The 18,395-nt window shown below is 44.2% G+C and overlaps 1 protein-coding gene across 6 annotated transcripts in view; it reads left to right on the top strand.

Moving 5' to 3' along the window:
• TSPAN8 (tetraspanin 8) overlaps positions 1-18,395 on the top strand; it is a 219,432-nt gene that overhangs the window by 122,728 nt on the left and 78,309 nt on the right. The window contains exons 1-2 of one of the 6 annotated variants that reach the window (XM_038756600.1): positions 9,651-9,740; positions 14,894-15,187. The exons of 3 other annotated variants lie outside the window; for them this stretch is intronic. In XM_038756600.1, coding sequence (XP_038612528.1) covers positions 15,184-15,187 — 4 coding nt within the window. In that variant the 5' untranslated portion in view covers positions 9,651-9,740; positions 14,894-15,183. Of the gene's footprint in view, positions 1-9,650; positions 9,741-14,886; positions 15,188-18,395 lie in introns of those variants that run through there. 2 more of the 6 variants (XM_038756603.1, XM_038756601.1) reach the window with 2 other exon arrangements.

Below are 18,395 nucleotides of genomic sequence, written 5' to 3'. Positions count from 1 at the left end.
ATGTTTGATGCCACTGAGTAACTTTACACTCAAGTGAGATTTTTAAAGGGAGGAGTGAAACAGATTGAGGCTTTTTCTTCAATCTGAAGTATTTGGATCTTTTTTCAAAGGATCCAATCCTCAAAGACTAGAGACGCCTCTTCCCAGGAATATAGCAGTGACTGGCCATGACTTGGGGAATGCAGTAATTAACAAATGGCTGATGAATATCCGGCAATCTTAGTTCCTGGCTGATAGGGGTTCTCTTCTTTGTTTGGAATTTGAAGGATCTGAGAAAGTTTTAGGATAGAAGAATTAATCGATGGAATTTACTAAGGACTTGCTCTCTACCGAGCACTGTTATAAAATATTAATAAAAGTAGGATTTGTTAAATGCTTACCTCAAGCCAAACACTGTATTGGGATAAATGCAAGATAATCAGGTTGGGCACAGTCCCAGTCCCATTCAGGGTTCGCAGTATAAGTAGGAGGGAGATACTAAGCACTGTACTAAATGCTTGGGCTGACCCTGAGTTGAGATAAAACCGGTCAGCCTTCCAGCATGATCCCGCTGGGGTGAGATTTCAGCTATATAATCTGGACGATCTAATGCTTTACTTGGGGATTGGCCATCTGTGATAGTTTAGATCATGGATTGTATCAACATCCACTGAAAGTTTTGCACTATTTTTCATCTCTCTAGAGCACCTGGGATTTTTGTTCTTATAGTTCATTGCTATTTTATTGTACCCCGGTTGTAGTTATTAAAAGTTTCACAGTTAGTGATTACTGTACATATTGTCTCCTGGAATATTTTTGAGTATTACCTCATCACAGTTTGTATGTGCAACAGTAGTATTGAGCAAAGTTTTTAACTGACAAAGAAACTGCTCATTGATTGGCTTTAATCACTTCCTCTATCCTAAATCCACTTTAATGTCTGTCTCCCCCTGTAGAGTGTAAGCTTCTTGTGGGTAGGAATCACATAATAATAATAACAATAATAATTTTGGTATTTGTTAAGCACTTACTATGTGCCAATCACTGTTCTAAGCGCTGGGGAGATACAAGGTAATCAGGTTGTCCCACATGGGGCTCACAGTCTTAATCCCCATTTTCCAGATGAGGTAGCTGAGGCACAGAGAAGTTAAGTGACTTGCCCAAAGGCACACAGCTGACAAGTGGTGGAGCTGGGATTAGAACCCATGACCTCTGACTCCCAAGCCCGGGCTCTTTCCATTGAGCCATGCTGCTTCTCCACCAACTGCGATCTACCAACTCGGTTGTATTGCATTTTCTCAAACCCTTAGTACAGTGCTCTGCACACAGTAAGGGTTCAGTAAATACCATTGATTTATTGATTGAATAATTCACCCTGATAGCTTCTTTTCCTCTGCTTTTGAACCTCAAATCAAGTCTGCTCCATGCTAAAAAAAAAGTCTTATTTAAAATACTGCATCGTCATTATTAAGATTGGAGAAGAACAGAGTTTCAGGCTTGTAATGGCTCAGAGTCTGAAATTCACGATAGTTACAGCTGGATCCAAAGTTTTCTATTTCAGTCTGTTGCTAAATTTTACTTGTACATATTTACTATTCTATTTCTTTTATTTTGTTAATATGTTTTGTTTTGTTGTCTGTCTCCCCCTTCTAGACTGTGAGCCCGCTGTTGGGTAGTGACCGTCTCTATATGTTGCCAACGTTTACTTCCCAAGCGCTTAGTACAGTGCTCTACACACAGTAAGCGCTCAATAAATACGATTGGATGAATGAATGAATAAATTCTGGCAGTTTTTCCTCCATATTATTTCCTGAATCTGCCTCAATTTCTCCATCCAAAGTCTCATCATCCTGGTCCGGGTGTTTATTATATCCCAACTTAGGTATTTTATCAGCCTCCTCAGTGACCTCCCTGCCTCCAGCCTCCCCCTTCTCCAGTCTATCCTATTTGCTGCTGTTGGAATCATCATTGTAAAACATGGTTCTGCACAGGTTTTGCCACTCCTCAGAAACCTCTAATAATTACCCAGTCATCTCCAAATCAAACAGAAATCTCTGATGGATATCTTTGTGCTCTCTCTTTTTAAAAAAATAGCATTGGTTAAGCACTTACTATGTGCCAGGTAATGGAAAAAGCTATGGGAAGCAATGGGTAGATAATAAGCTAATTAGTTTGGACACAGTCCCTGTCCCACATGGGGCTCACAGTCTTAATCCCCATTTTACAGTTGAGGTAACTGAGGCCCAGAGTAGTGAAATGACTTGCTTAAGGTCACACAGCAGACAAGTGGTGGAGCCTGGATTAGAATTCAGGTCCTTCAGACTCCCAGGCCCGTGATCTATAATAATAATAATGGCATTTATTAAGCACTTACTATGTGCAAAGCACTGTTCTAAGCGCTGAGGAGGTTACAAGGTGATCAGGTTCTCCCACGGGGGCTCACAGTCTTAATCCCCATTTTACAGATGAGGTAACTGAGGCCCAGAGAAGTTAAGTGACTTGCCCAAAGTCACACAGCTGACAATTGGCGGAGCTGGGATTTGAACCCATGACCTCTGACTCCAAAGCCCATGCTCTTTCCACTGAGTCACGCTGCTTCTCATCTATCCATTAGGCCACGCTGCTTCTCCTATTGCACGCCCCCCGCTTCTCCCAAGATTACCTCCCCACTGTGCCTCATTCTTAACTTTCCCATCTGCAACCCCCGATTCACACCCTTTCTCCTGACAGGAAATCCCTCTCCCTTCAAAATCCACCAGACCACAGATGTCCCCATCTTTAAGGCACTCAATCATTTCTGCCTCCTTACCCCATCTTACCCCACAGATATCCCCATCTTTAAGGCACTCAATCACAGTCCGCCCCCCCGCCCCACCTTGCCTCTCCGGTTTCCACTGCCACCTAGCACGCACACTTTGGTTGTCTAATTCATTCATTCAGTTCATTCAATCATATTTATTGAGCGCTTACTGTGTGCAGAGCACTACTAAGCACTTGTCTAATGCCAACCTATTCCATGGACCTCAATCTCAGTTCTCTTGCTGACGACTGCTCGCCCATATCCTGCCTCTGGCCTGGAATAGCCTCCCTCACCCTATCCGACAGATGATCACTTTTCCCAACCTTCAGAGTCTTAATAAAAGCACATCTCCTCCAGGAGGCCATCCCTGACCAAGGCCTCATTTCTTCTTCTCCCACTCACTCCTGCATCACCCTTGCAGTTAGATTTGCACACTTTATTCAAACTCACATACATATCTGTAATGTATTTCTGCCTGTCTCCCCCCATTAGAGAGCTCCTTGTGGGTAGGGAACGTATCTACTCACTCTGATATAGTGTACTCTCCCAAGTGCTTCGCAAAGTGCTCTGCACACTGTAGACACTCAATGAATACGAATGACTGAGTGAAACTCCTTCTGAAATCCTTTGAGCATAAAGAGGCTTTAATCAGTGAGAAGCAGTGTGGCCTAATGGAAGGAGTAGGGACCTGGAAATCAGAGGACCTAGTTGTAATCCCAGGTCTGCCGCTTCCCCATCACCACGTCCTGCCTCCGACCTCGAATGCCCTCCCTCCTCAAATCCGACAGATAATTAATTACTCTACCCTCCTTCAAAGCCTATTTGAAGGTACATTGCCTACTTATTGAAGGTACTTTTCTTCATCTTCCACTCCTTTCTGCGTCACCCTGACTTACTCCCTTTGTTTTTCCTCTCTCCCAGCCCTATAGCACTAATTTAGATATCTGTAATTTTATTTTATTTATTTGTATTGATGTCTGTCTCCCTCCTTTAGACTGTAAGCTCATTTGGGTCAAGGAAGGTAACTGCTTATTATTGTAATGTACTCTTCCAAGCCTTAGTACAGTGCTTTGCACACAGTAAGTACTCAATAAATATCATTGAATGAATCCTATTATGCAGATGAGAAAACCGAGGCACAGAGAAGTCACATAGCAGGCAAGGACCTTCAACTCCCACACTTTCTACTAGGTCACATTTAAGTTTGAAATTTTTGAATCAAATAATTGTTGTTACCAAACTTGAAGGGCAGTATTTATAAACAATAAAGTAATCTCTCCGAATTTTCACATCTCCTTAAAAATGGTCAGAATGAAAAGAACTTCTGCAAGGCCCAGGACTCACTGGGATTTGGAAAAATGGCAAGTCATTATTTAAGAAAATGAAAATTTCCCAGGGTTTCCCAGGGAGGATGAAAGAGAGCATACATGGTTTCATTTTTCTTTCAAGGACTGAATGATACTGTTAGGGCTTGGGAATAGAAAAATCCCTTGTTCACAGTGACATAATAGTGTTTTCTGGACACAATAGAAAGGCTCAACATCAAATCAGCATTTCTGCAGAAAATAAAAGGGGATATGCAGGAAAGCCTTTTTCTTATAAAAGGACTCCTCACATCTGGTGAGGAATTCATGTGGAATCGTTCAACCTTGGGTCAAGATATACAGAGTGTGTTTTGTGATGGAACACTTGTTACTTAATCTTATGTATGTACAGTGTACATCCCTTGTCTGTGACTTTGCCATAAAAAATAATGAGTTTGTGTTTCACCTTTCACTTGCTGGGTTTAACCCAAGGGAGCTAGGGTGTTCTCTGTGTGGGTGAGGGGGGTATGTATTGCTTTTGTTTGGGGAGGAGTTTTGATTAAAATTTTTTTTTGCCATTTATTTCTTTTTTAGCTGATCAAAATGTGCATATTCGCTTCCTCTCTGAGCACAGGAACTTAGTGAGAACAGTTAAGACAAAGATAGACTACAGATGCATTCAGTATAATCTCCAGAGCAATCAGACCAAAGATGACTGTAAAACCGGACCGTGAAGTCTGAGAACCGACTATCCTTGAATCGTAAATGAAAGGAACTTTCAAGATGAAGGGTGTTTGGAAGTTTTCCAGCCGATATCAACCACTCACTCTTTATGTCCTTGCTGATACTCTTGTCTTCTCTGCCTCTCTCTCTGCTCACAGTCTCTCCAGATCTTGAACTCCCTTCTCCACCAATTTAACCAGAACTCAAACTTCCCCACCTCCAAAGCCCTCCTAAAATGTCACCTCCTCTAACAAGGCTTAAATCAATCAATAGTATTTTTTGAACACATAACTCTGTGCAGAGCATGGTGCTAAGCATTTGGAAGAGTACAGTAGAGTTAGCAGACATGATCGCTGCCCTCAAGAAGCTCACAACCTAGAAGGGGAGTCAGACACTAAAAGAAATTGTAGGTAGGAGGAACAACTGCGTAGAAAGATATGTATTTAAGGGCTGAGAGGAAGAGTGAGTGGATACAGACTCAATAATAATAATAATAATGATGGCATTTATTAGGCGCTTACTATGTGCAAAGCACTGTTCTAAGTGCTGGGGAGGTTACAAGGTGATCAGGTTGTACCCTGGGGGGGCTCACAATCATAATCCCCATTTTATATATGTATATATGTTTGTACATATTCATTGCTCTACTTATTTTACTTCTACACATTCATTCTATTTATTTTATTTTGTTAATATGTTTTGTTTTGTTGTCTGTCTCCCCCTTCTAGACTGTGAGCCCCCTGTTGGGTAGGGGCCGTCTCTATATGTTGCCAACGTGTACTTCCCAAGCGCTTAGTACAGTGCTCTGCACACAGTAAGCGCTCAATAAATATGATTGAATGAATGAATGAATAAATTATACAGCTGAGGGAACTGAGACCCAGAGAAGTGAAGTGACTTGTCCCAAGTCACACAGCTGACAATTGGTGGAGCCGGGATTTGAACCCATGACCTCTGGCTCCACAGCCCGTGCTCTTTCCATTGAGCCACGCTGCTACTCAAATGCCTAGATGACTCAATAATGGGGAACATAAGGTGGGGTCACGAGTGAGTAGACAGGGAAGACTTCCTGGAGGAGATACGATTTTACTAGGGCTTTGAAGAAGGGGAGATTGGTGATCTGCTGGATGGGAAGGGGAGGGAACTCCAGAAAGGAGGGAGGGTCTGAGCAAGAGATAGTGAGAAGGAGGTGAGTTCGAGGTACAGTGACTAGGTTTGGTATTCGAGGAGCCAAGTGCCTTCCCCAACAAATTTCACCAAACGTTATTAGCCCTTCAGCCTTCCTCTTGCACTTGTGTGTTTATTTGTGACCAACCACGGCAACTGTGTAAATCTGTACATTAGACTGATTGCTCAATTTTATTTTATTTTTCCTGATTCCACTGCTTCCAAATAGTTCTATCTGTCTTCCCTACTGAGCCCCTTCCTTCCTCTCCCCCTCGTCCCCCTCTCCATCCCCCCCATCTTACCTCCTTCCCTTCCCCACAGCACCTGTATATATGTATATATGTTTGTACATATTTATTACTCTATTTTATTTGTACATATCTATTCTATTTATTTTATTTTGTTAGTATGTTTGGTTTTGTTCTCTGTCTCCCCCTTTTAGACTGTGAGCCCACTGTTGGGTAGGAATTGTCTCTGTATGTTGCCAATTTGTACTTCCCAAGCGCTTAGTACAGTGGTCTGCACATAGTAAGCGCTCAATAAATACGATTGATGATGATGATGGAGGGTAAGCTTTCTGTTGGCAGATAACATGTCTTATGCTTCTGTTGTGCTTAGTACAGTATATACTAAGAAGCAGCATGGCTTAGTGGAAAGAGCGTGGGCTTTGGAGTCAGAGGATATGGCTTCTAATCCCAGCTCCGCCAATTGTCAGCTGTGTGACTTTGGGCAAGTCACTTAACTTCTCCGTGCCTCGGTTACCTCATCTGTAAAATGGGGATTAAGACTGTGAGCCCCCCGTGGGACAACCTGATCACCTTGTAACCATCCCAGTGCTTAGAACAGTGCTTTGCACATAGTAAGCACTTAACAAATACCAATATTATTATTATTGCATTTGTTAGTACAGTGATCTGCACACAGTAAGTGCTCAATGAATACGATTGAATGAATGAATAGATGCTCAGTAAATATCATTATGATGACTGCTACAATTACTACCACTACTGTTACTACTCTTATTAATAATAATAATTATGGTATTTAAGCGCTTACAGTGTGCAAGGCACTTAGCAGTGTTACTGCTGCTACTCTTACTACTACTATTACTGAGGAGATAATTTTCCCAGCTGCAAGATCCCAGACTCCTCTGCATTTGGGTGAAAGAAGAGTGGAATCCTACTATCAATGAGTAGGGGCTTTGGATCATTATGTCTGAGGGTCTGGGCGCAGTGACTCATCTGGGAAGTGTGCAAATGTCTGGGAAAAAATACATCTGTGGTATATTCGTGGGACGCTAGTCTGGAAACATAAGTCCTGGCCAGCTGATAGAGGGCTGGATACTGCAGGAATCTCTGAGCGAAGGCAACTTTTGAGTCTGGCTTCAGGTTCCTGTTCCAAAACGCTAGCCCAGACCTTCCACCTAAAGGGCAGAACAAAGATGCTTTTGTCTTTCGGTATCCAAGACTCATCTGGGGACCTTATGGGGATGTGGAAATGGTGTCGAGGGTCTGGAGGAGCCGTCGAAGCACAAATCACATACTTACCCTCCATTCAATCTTTATCAAATGTTGATTTTTTCCAATCTCACTTTGCCTTTGGAAAGATCACCCGTGATTCATCACTCTGAGAAATAAGGGGGAATAATAAATCCTCAAGAGCTGCAAGGGGCGGAGCAGTCAACTCAGTGTTGACAGGCCCACGGTGGTTTCTCTGGGATATGATCAAGAGAAAGGAAAAAGGGGGAAGGGACTATCCCTAAATACGTTCCCCCATGCTATGGGACTCTTAGATCATGTCCTTAAACAAGTGATCGGGGCTGCTGATTTTGCTTTCCACGTACCCTTGAGTGTCTGTAAAGATAAATCTGTGCCCGTCCTAGGTTCACAGCTGTGGATCTACCTTTTACAAAACTCCTGGCTGCACATGATAGTGTCTCTTGTATGCCCCATGTCGGACCATGGACTCTGTCCAACCTGATTAGTTTGTGTCCTCCCTAGTGCTTAGTTCAGTACCTGGCACACAGTAAGTGCTCAACACATACCAGTAACAAACAAATAGATAAATACTATTGACAAATACCATCGATTTGAAAGTCGATTATGGCTGGCTTGTCCCATAGGCCCTAACTGACAGTGGCAGTTTCCTGATCCTCAGACTCCAGCAGAACTCCTTGGGATCGCCACCTGGAAAGGACCCATTTTCCTGGGGCCAGGTGGCAGTGAGGAAGGAAGTGCCACAGTGGTAGCAGAGAAGATGGTGGATTTTCCCGCAGAAAACAATGGTTAAGCCTCAGGCCTGGGACCTTTGGGACACTCGCATTCTCTCTTCAGTCATGTTCATGCTGGGACCTGTAGTACAAGGGGAAGGAGAAGGCCAGTGGCTGAATGGTGACTTAGTAAGTCTCCCGCCTTCCTCTTAATGATGGTGATGATAATAATAATAAAATAATAAATGTGATATTAGTTAAGATAAGCATGGTAATAAACGCTAAGGTAGATACAAGATCATCCGGTCCCACTTGGGGGGCTCAGTCTAAATAGGAGGGACAACAAGGAGAGAGGGAGAGACACATGAAGGGGAAGGAAGGGAAGAAACAGAAGACCAGAATGGCCTAGTGGAAGGAAAATGGGTCTGGGAGTAAAAGAAACTGGGTTCTAATCCCAATTCCCCCACTTCTCTTGTTGGATCTTGGGCAAGTCACTTAACTTTTCTGTGCTTCAGTTCCCTCATCGGCAAAATGAGGATTCATTACCTGTTCTCCCCTTTTGTCTCCAGCAGAAACTGGTCCCCACTCTTCAGAGCACAGAATAATGAAGGGTGTGGGGTTTGTTAAACTCTTACTATGGGCCAAGCACTGTGCTAAGTGTCTATGCAGTACAAGCAGATGAGACACAGTCCCTGTACCACTTGGGGCTCAGAGTCTAAAGGGAAGGGAGGACAGATATTTAATCTCATGAGGAAAGCCAGGCATAAAGAAGTGAAGAGATTTGCCTAAGGACACACAGCAGGCAAGTGGCAGAGGCTGGATTAGAACTCAAACGCCAGATTCCTTCCACTAAGCCTCGTTCCTCCTAAACTTCCCAGGAACTCATCTGTTATTTTTCTGTCTGGCTAAGGGCAATCTTTTATAGCTAAAAGAAAGTTCCTTTAGCGGGGGTGAAAAGGACTTTGAAAGCGAGCGTATTTCCCTTTCCTGCTCAAGGGATCAGGCAGCTGCATAGCGCTGTCCTAGGCTGGGCTGAACTCCATTTGCACCTGACGATCTGGGAAACGTTTGGCTATGATGTTGCCATTGTACACCGTCTGAGGCAAAAGTCTGCCAATGCTTTGGTGTGCAATTCAGACCCTGGGAGAAGAATCGAAGAGAAGTTTTGAAATTTAAACCGAGACCATTGGGACTGACCTTACGTGTTCGGTTCCAGAATGAGAACTTTCTTATATTTTACCGTGGCTCGGTCACTGAATGACTGACCCCTGTTTGAATTATTTCTGGTCATGACCCCGCTCCATGAATGATTGTGTTTATTAGCAGCGTTTCCTGAGATTTGGGCGCTTTGGTACCGTGGGCAGATCAATGGTTGTGAAAACTTTCTAAATACAAAATTGTTGAGACCCTAGCAGAGCATAATGAGAACAGTCTCCCCGTTAACTTTTGTGAATCATTCTCTTCATAGAGGACAAAGAATCAATTCAGAGAGCCCTCAGCCTGGAGCAGAGTCGGGCTTAGACTTCGAATGGATAAAAACAAAAAAAGGATCAACATGGTAGGTGCCTTAAAAATAGTCATTTGACAGCAGTAAGTTATCATTTAATTTTAATAATTCAGGACAATGCATTTCAGGTTTTTCCCTCTCATTGAACCAGAAATGAGGATTTGAAAGTACTGTTCTGTTTTGATTCTGCTATTTCTTCACAAAGCTTTCCAGGGAAGACATTCCCTAGCATCTACAGATTAAGACACTGCAGCTCCATTGAAATGGCATGCTCTAGTCTAAAGAGCATCGATCTGGGAGTCAAGGGATTTAAATTATATTTCCAGCTCTGCCATATGCCTGCTGTGTGTTCTTGGGCAACTCAACACACCTTCCTGGGCCACGGTTTTCTCATCGGTAAAATGGGGTTTAATATTCTCCCTGCCTCTAAGACAGTGAGCCCCATGTGGGTCAGAGACTGTGTCTGAGCTGATTATTACATAACTAACCCCAGAGCCTGACACATTGTAAGCACTTAACAAATACCCAGTTATTGTTGAGAGTAGACTAGGAAATCAGGGCCAAATTGCAGGAGGAAGAAAATACCTCTGACCCCACCAGTGCTTGGAAGTTTTCATTCCTGTTACCCTCCTGCATTTAAGTGAAATGTTAATTATACAGAGGGAATTGAGGGTTTCTAAAACTCTTCCCAGGCACCTTAGCAATGGTGCCTGGGGCCAGGTTATTCTGGGAGTACCCTGGAGGCCATTGCCTTGGAAACAGGGTTGCCCATCACAGCTCACTGCAGTCTGTAGAAATTGTTTCCACATCTGCCCCAATTGAGGGAGTGCGTCTAAGTGTGCTTGGGTGCGTGTGTGACTCATTCAGCGAGTATTTATGAGAAAAGCATTATCCCCACGAAGGGCAGGATATGCGGAGTACCACTGAACCCACAAAAATGACCTCAGGGCAGGGCACGTTGGAAAGTGCTCAAAATGTCAAGGGGGTGTCACAGCTCTGCTGTCTTGTAAAGTGCCGTAACATTTGGAACACCTGTGAGTCATTAGGACTTCATCCTCATCAAGTACCGAAAGTGTCTTACTCAGTGTGAACGTGACCTTTCAGGGAAAAACAGGATTCCTTCCTTCCCACTGCACCTTGGATCTTCTTTGACAGGCCAGTCTCACCCACCCAACCCACCCATCTGGGAGCAATGATAATAATGATTATGGTATTAAGCGCTTACTATGTGCCAGGCACTGTACTAAACACTGGGGTGGATACAGGCCAGTCAGGGAGGACACAGTCCCTGTCTCACATCAGGCTCATGGTTTCAATCCCCATTTTGCGGATGAGGTAATGAGCCACAGAGAAGTGAAGTGACTTGCCCGAGGTCACACAGCAGACAGTGGCGGAGTCAGGATTAGAACCCCTGACCTTCTGACACTGAGGCCAGTGCTCTACCACTGGGCCACATTGTTTCTCAGGGTGTAGTGGATAAGAATGAGAAACTCAGTAAGAAAGAGGAACTCAATTTGCCCCGAAGTCTTTGGTGATGTAATTTCTGCATTCAAAGACCAGAGAGTTCAGAAAATATGAGGGCTGTAAGCTCGTTGTGTGTCTACAAACACTGTTGTTTTGTACTTTCCCAATCAATAAAGCCATTTTATTGAGTACTTACTGTGTGTACACTTTCCCCAATCAGTAAAGCCTTTGAGTTCTTACAGTGCGCACAGCACTCTCCTAAACACTTGGGACAGTACAATAAACACAGTTGGTAGTAATAATAATAATAATAATACTGATGACACTTGTTAAGTGCTTACTATGTGCCAAGCACTGTTCTCACAGTCTTCATCCCCATTTTACAGATGAAGTAACGGAGGCATAGAGAAGATAAGTGACTTGCCCAAAGTCACACGGCTGACAACTGGCCGAGGCGGGACTAGAACCCACACCCTCTGACTCCGAAGCCCACGCTCTTTCCACTGAGCCACGCTGGTAGATACGTCCCTTCTCCACAACGAGCTTACAAGGGGAGAAATTCACTGATATAAATGCTGCGGGGCAGCACTCCCAAGCGCTTAGTACAGTGCTGTGCACATTGTAAGCACTCAGTAAATACCACCGATTGCTTCAAATGCTCAAAGTTAACCATCCTTGCCTCCTGTGTCGGGGTGGCAGTAAAATACCAGCCTGTAGATGTTATTCTCTGAGGGAAGAAAGTATCAGTTGCCCTCTACACACTTACAGATTTCTAGCAGAAGGCTGATAGGGACATGGCAGGAGTGGGGTAGTAGACACCCCCCTGTTGCAGTTTCTTGGATGCCCCGCCCTTTCGTGCCTCCTAAATTTAACGACACTCAGGACGGTGTTTTCAACAGCCACAGTTGCAAGAGTGGAAAAACCTTCAGCGATCCTGCCAGGAATTTGGCCGACCTCATGGCTCTTATTCCCTCACGCTGCTGGGAAGCAGCATGGCTCCGTGGAAAGAGCACGGGCTTGGGAGTCAGAAATCATGGGTTCAAATCACAGCTTTGCCAATTGTCAGCTGTGTGACTTTGGGCAAGTCACTTCACTTCTCTGTGCGTCAGTTACCTCATCTGTAAAATGGGAATTAAGACTGTGAGCCCCCCGTGGGACAACCTGATCACCTTGTTACCTCCCCAGCGCTTAGAATAGTGCTTTGCACATAGTAAGCGCTTAACAAATGCTGTCATTATTATTATTCCAGCGCTTAGAACAGTGCTTTGCACATAGTAAGCGCTTAATAAATGCCATCATTATTATCATTATTATTATTAATTTTGGCTCAGCTGCTTGTCAGCTGTGTGACTTTGGGCAAGTCACTTAACTTCTCTGGGCCTCAATTCCCTCATCTGTAAAATGGGGATTGAGACTGTGAGCCCCACGGGGGACAACCTGATCACCTTGTATCCTCCCCAGCGCTTAGAACAGTGCTTTGCACGTGGTAAGCGCTTAACAAATGCCATTATTATTATTATTATAAGCTGCAGCATCTCCAGGGAAATCTGGGCTGGAACGGCCCTTGATGATGACCCCCGGGGGTTGCTTGTGACCCAGGATTCCCCCCCTGCACCGTGAAACTTGCGATCTCATCAGTCGAGCCCTAATCAGTCAATTGATGCTATTTATTGGGTGCTTACTCCAAGACTGTAGACTGTAAGCTCACTGTGGATCAAGAATGTGTCCGTTTCCCAAGCTTTTAATACAGTTCTCTGCACACAGTAAGAGCTCAATAAAAACAACTGAATGAGGTGTGCCGAGCAGTGTCCTTAGTGCTTGGGAAAGTACAATATAGCAGAGATGATAGACACTTTCCTTACCCACCAAGTGCTTTCAGCTTAGAGCAGGAGGCAGAAATTAATAGAAATTATGGATGTTTATATAAGTGCTGTGGGGCTGAAGGTGGGGTGAATATCAAGATTTAAAGGGTAAAGATTCAAGTACATGTTGGATATAGAAGGGAGCGAGCAGGGGAAATGAGCTTTTAGTCAGGGGAAACATCTTGTGTGATTTTAATCACTTCAGTCAATCACTGAGCGTGGCTCAGTGGAAAGAGCCATCTGTAAAATGGGGATGAAGACTGTGAGATTGATGTGATTTTAATTCATTCACTAATTCAAATGTATATATTGAGTGATTACTGTGTGCAGAGCACTGTACTAAGCGCTTGGAAAGTCCAATTCAGCAACAGAGACAATCTCTACCCAACAGTGGGCTCACAGCCTAGAAGCGGGAGACAGACAGCAAAACAAAGCAAGTGAGCAGGTATCAGTAGCATCAATATAAGACTTTGAAGGTGGAGAAAGTGTTTTTTTTATGGTATTTGTTAAGTGCTAGTTGTGGGCAGGGAATTTGTCTTTTTATTGTTGAACTCTCCCAAGAGCTTAGTACAGTAGGAGAAGCTTAGTAAGTAGGAGTAGTTTAGTAGGAGAAGCAGCGTGGCTCAGTGGAAAGAGCCCGGGCTTTGGAGTCAGAGGTCATGGGTTCAAACCCCGGCTCCGCCACTTGTCAGCTGTGTGACTTTGGGCAAGTCACTTCACTTCTCTGTGCCTCGGTTACCTCATCTGTAAAATGGAGATTAAGACTGTGAGCCCCCCGTGGGACCACCTGATCACCTTGTAACCTCCCCAGCGCTTAGCACAGTGCTTTGCACATAGTAAGCGCTTAATAAATGCCATTATTATTATCATTATTGCAGTGCTCCACAGATAGTAAGCACTCAATAAATACCAATGAATAAATGAAGTGCCAGACACTGTACTCATTGCTGGGGTAGATAAATGATTATCAGATTGGATATAGTCCCTGTCCCATGTAAGGCTCCCATTCTTAATCCCCATTTTACACATAAGGGAACTGAGACACAGAGAAGTTGTGACATGCCTAAGGTCACGCAGTAATAATAATAATAATGATGGCATTTATTAGGCATTTACTACGTGCAAAGCACTGTTCTAAGTGCTGGGGAGGTTACAAGGTGATCAGGTTGTCCCACGGGGGACTCACAGTCTTCACCCCCATTTTACAGATGAGGTAACTGAGGCCCAGAGAAGTGAAGTGACTTGCCCAAAGTCACACAGCTGACAAGTGGCGGATTTGAACCCATGACCTCTGACTCCAAAGCCCGGGCTCTTTCCACTGAGCCCCGCTGCTTCTCTAGACAGTAGACTGTGAGCCCATTGTTGGGTAGGGACCATCTCTCTATGTTGCTGACTTGTACTTCCCAAGCGCTTAGTACAGTGCTCTGCACACAGTAAGCGCTCAATACGATTGAATGAATGAAAGTGGAGGAAGTGGAATTCGAACCCAGGTCCTCTGACTCTCACTCCCGTGCTCTTTCTACTAGGCCATGCTGCTTCTCTGGTGTATGTGGTGTTTATGAAGGAGGAGGGAGTTCCAGACTAGAGGGAGGATAGACGAGATTGAGATACAGCGAGTAGGTTGGCATGAGAGGCATAAAGTGTGCGAGCTGGGTTGTACTAGAAATCAGCGGGGTAAAATAGGAACGGGATAGCCGATTGTCAACTCGCTGCCTTGTCGTGAGGGCTCTGGGCAACTGGAGAAAGCACGCGCAGAAATAGAAACGTACGCAGAGGAGCTGCCACAGAAGGAGAAGTGGAAAATAGAAGCAGGATCCTGCTTCCATCAGCAGCTCAGGGAGGGAAAGAAGGAGCTTTCTTTTCCTTCTTCTACAACAGGAGCTTGTGGGCATCTCTCCAGGGATAAATCACGTCACCTTGTGCTGGAGGATGAAGAGGAGATCCTTCACCTGATCAAAGACGGCTATGTTCTTCTCCCCAGAACACACCCTATCTTCAAATTCTAATAATTCTAAATACCTGTGTCTCGGCGGCTAATACTTCACATCCTTTTATGACATTTGGAAAATTTAGGGAGTGACTTCAAAGTGTTCTTTTGGAGAAAAACTACAGACGCTCATTTTCCTTATAAGAAGAGGATATGAAGAACTCACCATTGTGGCTTATATATGGGTAATTTTCTTCTTGATTCATTCATTCGATTCATTCAATCGTATTTATTGAGCGCTTACTGCATGCACAGCACTGTATTAAGCGCTTGGGAAGTCTGAAAGTCCAATCATAACCCTCGCCGTGGTAATGTAGGTTATCCTTCAGGGTGCCTGTCTACTGTACTTAAGTTCCCGTTTCAGCCCTTTACACTTCAAACTGGTGGGAGATTCAGCAGCAAAGGAGCCATTTATCTGTGAATCTACTCAATCAACTGATCAGTCAATCAGTGGAAATCCTTTTCTCTGTGAAGACACTCCAGAGAAATGTTTGCTTTAGGACGTAAGGTCAGGCCAAGCTAATTGGCTCCTCTTATTTTCTCTTCCAAAGCACCGCATCCTGCCAAGTCCTTTAGATTGGGAATCTCTAGGAGACGGGCACCCTAAAGCAGTTTTCCTGGGCACTTAGGAGGTTCAGTGTCACAATGCCTCATAGTCTTGGAACTTGAAATGGAAACGGATGCCCTGTGTCTGCTCTACTCATTTACTCAATCAATCAATCGTATTTATTGATCGCTTACTGTGTGCAGAGCACTGTACTAAGCGCTTGGGAAGTACAATCAATCGTATTTATTGAGCTGAGCGCTTACTGTGTGCAGAGCACTGTACTAAGTGCTTGGAAAGTACAATTTGGCAACGGATAGAGACAATTCCTACCCAACAACGGGCTCACAGTCTAGAAGGGGGGCACCCAGGAGGCCTTCCCAGACCGAGCCCCCCTTTTCCTTTGCTCTTCCTCCCCTCCGCCCCTGCTCCCTCCCTCTGCTCTACCCCCTTCCCCTCCCCACAGCAGTTGTGTGTATTTGTACATATTTATTATTATGGAGAAGCAGCATGGCTCAGTGGAAAGAGCACAGGCTTTGGAGTCAGAGGTCATGAGTTCAAATTCCAACCCCACCAATTAATAATAATAATAATAATAATAATAATAATGGTGGTATTTGTTAAGCACTTACTATGTGCAAAGCACTGTTCTAAGCGCTGGGGGGATACAAGGTGATCAGGTTGTCCCACATGGGGCTCACAGTCTTAGTCCCCATTTTACAGATGAGGGAACTGAGGCCCAGAGAAGTTAAGTGACTTGCCCAATGTCACACAGCTGACAAGTGGCAGAGCTGGGATTCAAACCCATGACCTCTGACTCCAAAGCCCATGATCTTTCCACTAAGCCACAGCTGCTTCTCTGTGTGACCAATTGTCAGCTGTGTGACTTTGGCCAAGTCACTTCACTTCTCCGTGCCTCAGTCACCTCATCTGGAAAATGGGGATGAAGACTGTGACCCCCCGTGGGACAACCTGATCACCTTGTAACCTCCCCAGTGCTTAGAACAGTGCTTTGCATATAGTAAGCGCTTAATAAATGCCATTATTATTATTATTCTATTTATGTTATTAATGATATGTATATATCTATAATTCTGTTTATTTTGATGCTATTGATGCCTGTCTACTTGGTTTTTGTTCATTCATTTAATCGTGTGCAGAGCACTGTGCTAAACGCTTAATAATAATAATGGCATTTGTTAAGAGCTTACTATGTGCCAAGCACTGTTCTAAGCACTGGGGGAGATACAGGGCAATCGGGTTGTCCCCTGTGGGGCTCACAGTCTTAAGCCCGTTGTTGGCTTAAGCCCGTCTCTATATGTTGCCGACTTGTACTTCCCAAGTGCTTAGTACAGTGCTCTGCACACAGTAAGCGCTCAATAAATATGATTGAATGAATGAAGGAATCCCCATTTTACAGATGAAGGAACTGAGGCCCAGAGAAGTTAAGTGACTTGCCCAAAGTCACACAGCTGACAAGTGGCGGAGCCGGGATTAGAACCCATGACCTCTGCCTCTCAAGCCCTGTGTCGTTTCCTCTGAGCCACGCTTTGTCTGTCTCCCTCTTCTAGACTGTGAGCCCGTTGTTGGGTAGGAATTGTCTCTGTTGCCGAATTGTACTTTCCAAGCGCTTAGTACAGTGCTCTGCACACAGGAATCGCTGAATAAATACGATTAAATGAATGAATAAATAGAATTATAGAAATATATTCTGTTATGCACTCTGCCAAAAGCCACTCTGGCCTTGTTGATTCTCTTTTCTAGCTCTCTGTCTATCAGAGCATCATTGGACAGGTCGCAGAATTTGATGACAGCTTTAAGTTCAGCGTTGTCAATGAAAATCAATCAATCAATCAATCGTATTTATTGAGCGCTTACTGTGTGCAGAGCACTGTACTAAGCGCTTGGGAAGTACAAGTTGGCAACATATTCAAACCCTATGAATAATAATAATAATAATAATGATGATGGTATTTGTTAAGTGCTTACTATGTGCAAAGCACTGTTCTAAGCACTGGGAGGATACAAGGTGATCAGGTTGTCCCACCGGGGGCTCACAATCTTAATACCCATTTTCCAGATGAGGTCACTGAGGCACAGAGAAGTTAAGTGACTTGCCCAAAGTCCCACTGCTGACAAGCGGCGGAGCCGGAATTAGAACCCATGACCTCTGACTCCCAAGTCTGGGCTCTTTCCACTGAGCCACGCTGCTTCATTTGCAGCGTTTTCAGATGTGGGCTTCTATACAACTTTGCAGATTTAGCCTAGTGCTAATGGATTGACACTAAAATACATTGGATCGACACATTTTCCAGCTTTAGTAAAAAGCCGAAGTTCCGTACAAACCTACAACCCATGGAGGGGTTTTCCTCAACAACAATTATGAAGGGATTTGCAGATTTAGCAACGTGCTGTTTGGACGCTAAAGCTGGAGAAAACCAAAGCAATTCCAAATTATTTTCATGTCTACTTGAGCAAATGTCTCCGGAACGTGGTCCGTTCCTGATTTACTGCTTCAAAGGCTTTTGAAGATGTTTGCGGCCTACTGAGCTGAGTTTCCCAGCAGGGCCTAGTGGAAAGAGCATTGATTTTGAAGTCAGAGGACCTAGATATCGCTCTGCCATCTTGCCTGCTGTGGGATTTTGGGCAAGGCACTTAACTTCCCTGTGCCTCAGTTCCCTCATCTGTTAAATGGGAATCAAGTACCTGTTCTCCTTTCTACTTAGGCGGCGTGCCCCATGTGGGACAGGGATTGTAACCGATCACCGTCAATCGTATTTATTGAGTGCTTACTGTGCGCAGAGCACTGTTCTAAGCGCTTGATAATGATAGCATTTATTAAGCGCTTA

Source organism: Tachyglossus aculeatus, chromosome 14, assembly GCF_015852505.1.
Source record: "Tachyglossus aculeatus isolate mTacAcu1 chromosome 14, mTacAcu1.pri, whole genome shotgun sequence".
Lineage (NCBI taxonomy): Eukaryota > Metazoa > Chordata > Mammalia > Monotremata > Tachyglossidae > Tachyglossus > Tachyglossus aculeatus.
This window is presented reverse-complemented; position numbering and strand designations above follow the sequence as displayed.